Source organism: Patagioenas fasciata, chromosome 22 (genome assembly GCF_037038585.1).
Source record: "Patagioenas fasciata isolate bPatFas1 chromosome 22, bPatFas1.hap1, whole genome shotgun sequence".
NCBI lineage: Eukaryota > Metazoa > Chordata > Aves > Columbiformes > Columbidae > Patagioenas > Patagioenas fasciata.
The window spans coordinates 4,073,168-4,081,745 of record NC_092541.1 but is presented as its reverse complement, the minus strand read 5'-3'; the positions used below and the strand labels follow the sequence as shown (position 1 = coordinate 4,081,745).

At 51.7% G+C, this 8,578-nt stretch overlaps 1 protein-coding gene across 1 annotated transcript; it reads right to left on the bottom strand.

Annotated features, from left to right (window-relative positions):
* Positions 1-704: 704 nt before the first annotated feature.
* On the bottom strand, positions 705-8,073 carry LOC139829618 (leucine-rich repeat-containing protein 37A3-like). The gene is made up of 7 exons (XM_071818034.1): positions 7,961-8,073; positions 4,281-5,674; positions 3,595-3,687; positions 2,701-2,765; positions 1,791-1,851; positions 1,557-1,708; positions 705-953 (listed from the first exon to the last, which is right to left on the bottom strand). Exons 1-7 carry the CDS (start codon positions 8,061-8,063, stop codon positions 755-757), a joined length of 2,067 nt encoding a protein of 688 aa, XP_071674135.1. The 5' UTR covers positions 8,064-8,073; the 3' UTR covers positions 705-754.
* Between the last annotated feature and the right edge of the window lie 505 nt (positions 8,074-8,578).

Genomic DNA, 8,578 nt, shown 5'->3' with positions numbered 1-8,578 from the left:
CACGTGCACACGTGCCCCTGTGCACACATGTGCACGTGCAGTCACAAACATGCACACGTGCACACACATGGACACACATGCACACGCACACACACGTGCACACACATGCAAGTACATGCGCACACATTCACACGCGGTCATGCATGTGCACATGTGCCTGCACACACATACATGCACACAGATGCACACACACCCGTGTAAACACATTGACATACATGTACACACATGGATGCACAGGCACACGTACATACGTGCACATACACACACACAAGCACATGTGCACACATGTACACACATTCATGCACACACATGCACATACACCCGTGCACACACACATAAATATGCACACACACATAAATATGCACACACACGCACACACACATTCACACTCAGCCACACATATGCACAAATGCATGCACATACACCTATGGACACACATGCACATACGTGGACACGCGAGCACGTGTGTGCACATGCAGACATACACACACACACGCACATACACCCATGTGCACACATGTGCACACCCACGAGCTCTGTGTGAAAAACCTGCACATTTTAATGGTAATTTCACAAGCTCTTCCGTGCCTCTGAACAAATGACAACTTTACACAATCCTGGGGTGCGCAGGGACCCCCCAATGCCCCCGGCAGCCCCTCGCTTGCATCCTGCAGCCCCCAGCCCACATGTCCCCCATGGGGACATCCCTCCCTCAGCAGTGTGTCCCACGCACCCAGGGAGGCTGCACCCAGCCCTACAAGGGCTCCCCATCCCACCAGGGTGAGTTTTGGGGTACCCTGACCACGTTGCCACCCGGAGCGTCCTCCACAGTGAAGTGGGACCGGATCTGCAGCTCTTGTGGTGTGCTGGAGGTGAAAGGACGAGGAATCAGGTCTGCGGGTAATGGCATTTCCCCGGGGTCACAGCTTTTCCGGGGTGCTGTGGGCATCCAGCTGAAATCACAGCGAGGGAATAACAGCCAAGGAAATAACAGTGAGGAAATAACAGCCAAGGAAACGACAGCCAAGGAAATAGTCAAGGAAATAACAGCCAAGGAAAAAGTACCCACAGAAACATTATCTAAGGAAATAACAGCCAAGGAAATAATTTTCAAGGAAATAATTTTCAAGGAAATAACAGCCAGGAAATACTTTCAAAGGAAGTAACAGCCAAGGAAATAACAGCCAAGGAAATAACAGCCAAGGAAATAACAGCCAAGGAAATAACAGCCAAGGAAATAACAGCAGGGAAATAACAGCAGGGAAATAGCCAAGGCAATAACAACCATGGAAATAACAGCCAAGGAAGTAATTTCAAATAAAATAATATTCAAGGAAGTAATGGCCAAGAAAAGAGTATTCAAGGAAATAATATCTGAGGAAATAATATCCAAGGAAAAGCCATTCGAGGAAATAATGTCAGACGAAATAAAAGCAGGGAAACAACAGACAAGGAAAAAGTATCCAAGGAAATAAGATCCAAAGAAAGCCTCAGCAGTTCCTACATCAGAACAAAAGCTGAACAATAAGCGCGGGCATCATCGCCATCCCACTTACTTCAGCTCGAACTTGTTGAACATCTCCTCCTCGTCCGAGAAGTCTCCATCGTACAGCTCGGTGATGGATTTGAGCTGCTGGGGATCGAGGGGCAGGTACAGGTCTCTGAGCCACTGGGGTTTGGTTTGGCTCGGGTCCGACACGGGCGAGCCCTGGAAAGCGAAGGTTGGAGGGTGAGGAAGAGCCGGGGCTGCGGTTTGAGGGCAGAGCCCTGGCACATGCCCCCTGGTTTACCTGCTCTCTCACATCCTCCTTGTTTTTGCCCCATCCCCATCGCAGGAGTTTTTGAAAGAAACTGGGAAAAAGAAAATGGAAAAGAAGGATAAAATGTGAAGGCAGTTGTCGCTGGAGGAGTTGGGCAAGGGGCATCTACAGCACTGCAAAATATAGGGATTTAGTGGGCTAAAGGGGGGGAAAAATGGCTTTTGTGCATCATGACCCCAGAATTCCTGGTCCATAAGCAAGGGCAGGAAGCTCTGCCTGCCAGGGGTGACATTTCAGGTGACCCTAAGGAAGATGAGGAGCCTCAAAGGAGGGGACGGCGCTGGCTGAGGTGGATGGGAATGAGTGCTGGGTGTGAAATGCACCCGGAGAGGCCTGGAGCGAGCGCTTCATCACCCCCTCTGGGGACAAACAGGGCAGAGGTGTCACCAGAGAAGAGTTTTGCATGGCCAAAACATCCACCACATCAGGAAATGGCCTCAAGTTGTGCCAGGGGAGGTTGAGGTTGGATCTGGGAACAATTTCTTCCCCAAAGGGCTGTGGGGCATTGGAACAGGCTGCCCAGGGCAGTGCTGGAGTCACCATCCCTGGAGGGTTGGACAGACGGACATGAGGTTCTCAGGACATGGGGCAGTGCCAGGAGTGGGGGAACTATTGGACTTGACAATCTTGAGCGTCTTTCCCAACCAAAATGATTTTATGACTCTATGATTCTATCAGGATCACTGGCGTGACAATGTGAGCATACAATGGTGCTGCTCACTCATGCTTTGGGGTCCCTTTTCTGGGGCTCTTAACAAATCTATGTGTTTTAATCATCAACCGGTGAGTTTGGCGGCCAGCACCCATGTGGCTGAGGGGCTGGGGAGTGGGTGCTGTTCTGAATAAAGACCGTTCACAGCACGGCGCTGGGAGTAATTACCATTTCGGTCGTGATTTACCGGCGCTTTGGGGGTGGGAAGCGGCTGGATGTTTTGAGGAGTAAACCTGGTGAAGGAGAGAAAGAGACACACTTAAAATCAGGATTTTGTCCTCCACACAAAGGAGGTCAAAAGATTCTTCCTCCAACCAAGCCCGTTATATACACGTGCAAGTCTGTGCCAGCAGGCACGTTTTTAGGAAGAGCCCATCCTCCCTTCCCAACTCCTTACTTTTCCCTGCCTCCGGAATGACCTGAACTCCCGGAGCTCTCCTAATCTCAGCAATGTTTCTGTCTGCCCTTCTTATCTGCTTTGCAGAGCATTCCCCTCCTGTTTAACCCCTGACACATGCAGGTTGGCTTTTAAGGGAATACAAGCTTTTCTTTTTACCAAGAAGGGCCCCAAAGGGAGGATGGAACCCTGCGCTCCCCTGACCCACACGGGGGTGTTTTGTACCTTGCAAAAAGACTCAGTTTTCGGGAGATGGAAGGTCGCAGGGAAATTCCTGTGTGGCTGGAAGTAATAGGTGCGAGTAGAGCAGAAAAGGGTCAGGAGAAGAGCATGGGGCGTGACTATGGGGTTAGGAATAAACCTTGGGGATGGGCTGGTTGGAGAAGCTGGGATGAGAGGGAGCCACAGCCCTGCTCGAAAAGCTGTGGAGAGGTCAGGACAGATGTCAGGACAGATGTCAGGACAAGACCCCCAGCGAGCTTGAACCTGTGCTGAGCTGCGTGGATGTCATGGCAAGCTCCAAGGTTGGAAAAGTATCTCCTGTGATACCCATGGGCATTCACATCAGCACCCCAGGGCTCAAAAACTGTGCTGGGAGGCACTACCCTGCCCCTGTGTGCTCCATCATGACTGACAGCTGTCTGTCAAATGAGTTATCACCTTACCTCGACGAGACACATCAGCAGCAGATTAATCACGATGGTGACAGACACTGCTATTGCTAACAGGAGTTTGTCGCTGGAGGTGTATTGTGCTTTCTGCAGGGAGAAAGGGAGAGAAAATCAGGAGGGGAGAAGGTTGCTCCTTCTACTCCATGTTGTCCAGAAGGACACGTTGTACCTCAAATCCTGGGGGCAGTTCTGGGCCCCTCACAAGAAGAAAGGCCTTGAGGTGCTGGAGCGAGCTGAGAGGAGGGACCAGAGCTGGTGAGGGGCTGGAGCACAAGTGTGATGGGAGCGGCTGAGGGACCTGGGGGGTTCAGCTGGAGAACAGGAGCTGAGGGGAGACCTTCTGATCTCTGAACTGCCTGAAAGGAGCTTGGAGCCAGGGGGGGTCGGGCTCTGCTCTCCAGGAACAAGCGCCAGGAGCAGAGGAAACGGCCTCAAGTTGCGCCAGGGGAGGTTGAGGTTGGATGTGGGGAACAATTTCTTCCCCAAAGGGCTGTGGGGCATTGGAACAGGCTGCCCAGGGCAGTGCTGGAGTCACCATCCCTGGAGGGTTGGACAGACGGACATGAGGTTCTCAGGACATGGGGCAGTGCCAGAGGTGGGGGAATGGTTTGACTCGATGATTTTGAGAGTCTTTCTCAACCAAAATGCTTCTATCCAGCAATGCCCAGCATCTCTCCTACCTTCCCTGAGGTTTTCCTGCCCGTGTCCCCAGCTCGGCCCATTCCACTGGAGACATTCCCTTCCCGGAGACACTGACCCGCCAGCCCTGAGGCTCCCTGCTTGTCCTGCCTCTCGCTGATCAGCTTCACAAGCAGCTCCAACTTGTCGAGCAGCTTTGCGCAGGCCGGCTGGAGCTTGGGGACGCTGCAGTCCATCCCCAGCGCCCGCACCACGCGGGCGATGAACGCCCGCAGGGCTTCGTCGGTGATGAGCCAGCGAAGGTGGTGGTTGACCTTGGCTTCAAAGAGGTCTCCTTGAGCCAGCGCCTCGTCTGGGCTGGCGGAGCTCCCTGGGTTGTTGGGGAAACTGGATCCTTTGTTTGGTTGTTTCTGGTGTGTTTCTGTGGTTCGAGGGGCAGCAGGTAAATGCCCCTTTAGAGAGGAACCCCCTTCTTCAGCTGCATCCTCTAACCTGCTGCTTGCAGTGTGGGGGTTCTTGTTAACCAACAGGTTATCAAAACCACACTGGTTTGTGTTTAGTCCCTGCTCTGCTTTACTTTCTATCAGTGTGGGCTCTTCCTCCAGATTCACATTGCGAAATGGCTTGGAGAAAAGCAGATTACTTTGATTCAGATATTTACTGTCCCCCTGCTTGTGCTTCCTATAAGTCCAAACATCGCCCTGCCTTGGAGATGGTGCTTCCTTGGCATCTTCTACACCCCTCAGCTCACCGGACAGGGGATGTTTCTTGGTCTGTTTCACAGTATCTAAATAATCTTGAATCTTAAAAGGCCTGGGCAAACGAGGGAATGCTGCTGAGGAGCGTGAAGGAGAATGTTTTTGAGGTGTGGATATTTTGCCATGTCTGGAGATGGAGATGATGTCGGTGGGGCTGAACCTGCCAGCTGCTTCCCAGGGCTTTAACGCTGCCGGGTTCAAATTTAAACCACGCCGCTTCCGCAACCGTCCTGTGCTTCTCTCTCCCTCCACCTCGTCCTTCAGCATGGCTGGGGCTGGCAGGGCTGAGATGGTGGTTTTTATACTCCCGACGCTTTTAGCCTGGTGCAGCTGCTTCTTGAGCTCAGCCACAAGTGCCTTTGCTAGAAAACAGAGTTTCCTTCTATCAGTTTCCCTGGTACAGCCCGTGTGCAGCATCAGCTCCTCACTGTTTTTGCCTCCCTGCCTGGATAGGTGCTGAGGAGAACGTGGATTTGGTCTGGAAATGTGATTATTCAGGTTACTGAGATCACCATCAGTGCCGGTTAGGCTCAGGACGATCGCGAGTGTTACAGTTTTACGGTCTCCGAGCGAAGCCTCCTTGGGCTTGAGGTTTAACACCGTGCTGGCGGTCGGTTTTCTGTATTGTGCCGCTTCCGTTACTGCTCCTTGTGTCTCTGCCAGAGGATCCGTGTGAGCTGTAAAACACCAAGAGAGCAGATGAGTGACTCAGCGTCATGAGAAGCTTTCCACCAAAATACAGCGTCGAGGGTTTACCCCGAGCAGCAGGCGCTTGTCTGGAAGACAAGGGAGTGTGCGAATGAAGCAGTGGATGTGTTACAGATGCGAAAAGTCATGTTAAATCAACCAGATTATCTCATCGGGGCAGAACAGATAGATGTTTCTTTTCTGGTGTCTCCCAGGGCTCTGTTTGGATTGGTGGGAGACATCCCAAGGGGACGGATTTGTTGTTGGAGTGTTTCCCACAGCTCGATATGAGCCGTGGCTGCGTTGCTAAAATCACCACGAGGCTTTGAAACTCAGCGTGAGCCTGGAAAGCAGAATTACCCACAGACACGGTGTTTGCCCCTGATCAGTTATCCCAACCAGCCCTTCTCCCTGTGCTCCGGAAAACCTGGGATATTTCACATTCAATCACCTCTGCGTTGTCTGATAACACAGAACTGTTTGCTGATGGATGCAGCTCCCATCACCCAGGCTTAGGAAAAGTGGAAAACAGGGGAATTTGACTCAAAAGGATGCAAACAGCGCAGGGAGCTCCTGTCCCGGCACCCGGAGGGCACACGCTGAGTCTGCAGAGCTTGGATAAGTCAAGAGTCCTACACCAAGGCTGCAAACACCCCTTATCTCTAATCCCACTTTGCAGATAGCTTCACAGCAGAGGCAGGGCGACACGGTCAAGAATATTTACAGATTACAAAGGTATTTGGGCCTTTTTTCCCCTGTTAAAACGATAGGAAATTTGACACATAAATACCTTTAAGTATCTAGCCCCCAATGGCTTAGCAGTTTCCCAAGACTCACAACAAGGTCAGGCTCGCTTGTCCACGTCCATTTGAAAAGGAATTACTTGGGGGCCTTGGAAACCTTCCCATATCTATTTGCAGAAGCCCAGCTCGTCTCTGCTTCCAACAGGACGATATTTACCCCGTGCAAAGATCGAGCATTGCTCATGTTAATGAGAGAATAATGATGCTTGGGGTTCACCAAACACCCTGCGAAGGAGATGGGGGGTCCCATCCTCTCTCCTACATGTGGGGAGCAGGGCAGCAGACACACCAGGTGATTTTCTGAGGTCACCCAGGCAATTTTTGGAGCCTTTATAACCCACCCCACCTCCAACACACTGTGCAGAACAGGAGGTTTCTGCAGAGCCTGCCTGGGGGCATCCATGCTCAGTTCCGTGTCTGGAACTCCTCTCATTGCTGAGCTGTCAGTAGCCAAGGTCTGGTGGCACTGAAAAGGATCCAGAGCTTGTCAGGGGAAATTTGGGGGGTTTATGAGCTTCTAGCGCTTGGGAAGGGTCCCTGGCATTGGTGATTTCCTTGGCTAGATGCGCTGTGTGCATTGGAAGCTCATGTGTTTGTCTAGCCCAGCGACCTATTTCTTCTCAAGATAGTATTTGACAGAGAAGATACGTGTAATCGTGGGTGACTTTTCAACCCTTGTTTTTGCCAAGTCATGCGCTCGAAGGGGAACTGTTTGTGCCTCGGGGAGCACAGACTGAGCCTGCCGGCTCTCACCTGAGCTGCCTGCGCTGCCCTTTGGGCTCATTTAGGGGCCTCACATGGATCGAGCTCCTCTAGAGATTTTGCTAAGATTTAGTGTCCCTGGGACTGGCCTGGAGCCACCAGGCTGGACTGAGGCCATCGAAGGGGCCAACACTGCCTGAGAACCCCCACAAAATGGAGTTATAAAATCATTTTGGTTGGGAAAGACCCTCAAGATCATCGAGTTCAACCGTTCCCCACCTCTGGCACTGCCCCATGTCCTGAGAACCTCATGTCCGTCTGTCCAACCCTCCAGGGATGGTGACTCCAGCACTGCCCTGGGCAGCCTGTTCCAATGCCCCACAGCCCTTTGGGGAAGAAATTGTTCCCAGATCCAGCCTCAACCTCCCCTGGTGCAACTTGAGGCCGTTTCCTCTGCTCCTGGCGCTTGTTCCTGGGGAGCAGAGCCCGACCCCCCTGGCTCCAAGCTCCTTTCAGGCAGTTCAGAGATCAGAAGGTCTCCCCTCAGCTCCTGTTCTCCAGCTGAACCCCCCAGGTCCCTCAGCCGCTCCCATCACACTTGTGCTCCAGCCCCTCACCAGCTCCGTTCCCTTCTCTCAACTCGCTCCAGCACCTCAAGGCCTTTCTTGTTGTGAGGGGCCCAAAACTGCCCGCGGTGTGCTACAGAATTTCCTAAAGCCAGAGGAAACGGGGCAGATTTCACGTCTACATCGATGCCATGGGGACGCCTACCGCACTGGGGAGCGCTGGTGCTGCACAGGCTCTCACAATGGAAGTTGATGGTCCTGCACGGGGTTCTGGTGGTGGGTTTCTCCTGGCAGAGGCAGCAGAACATCTCACTGGGCAGTTTGCTAAAGATAAGTGGTTATTAGAGAGAAACACAGCATCTAAATCCATATTTCTGAGTCCAACTTGGGTAACACACAGATAAGGTGTCATGGTTTTCCTTGGATTTCTTCTACAGCTCCAGAAAACTTCCCCTCACCCCAAATTCTAATGGACAAAGGTGTTCTCCTAATTTCTAAGAGAGGTTTCAGGGAGAAGATAAGCTTCTCTATTGGCATCAAAGTGTTGATTTTACTTTTGAACATGGAACTAGTCCAAAATACAACTTCAAACAGAAACACACTCCACCCTGATTTAAAACTTCCCTTGGAAACACCTGGAACGTGTCATCAAAAAGGTGGAATTCTGTTTTCTCAGCAGGTGAGTTTGGGAGGTTCTCAGAAGTAAATAGCAAACCTTAAGCTTCCTGGGGTTATTTTGATTTAATGGCAGGTGGATTCATTTCCCCAGCAGACCCCTTGTTTCAGCAATTACAATCTGAGGGGACAGAGTCCTTGTATACTC

What these genes read in the sequence shown, in the direction of transcription:
- LOC139829618 (XM_071818034.1), bottom strand. Translation starts at nt 8,063, where the DNA reads ATGTTCTGCTGCCTCTGCCAGGAGAAACCCACCACCAGAACCCCGTGC. An exon ending in CACCAGCGCTCCCCAGTGCG is followed by an intron (nt 5,675 to 7,960) that starts GTAGGCGTCCCC and finishes GGTGTTTTACAG; the next exon opens with CTCACACGGATCCTCTGGCA. An exon ending in AGGAGGATGTGAGAGAGCAG is followed by an intron (nt 1,709 to 1,790) that starts GTAAACCAGGGG and finishes TTCGCTTTCCAG; the next exon opens with GGCTCGCCCGTGTCGGACCC.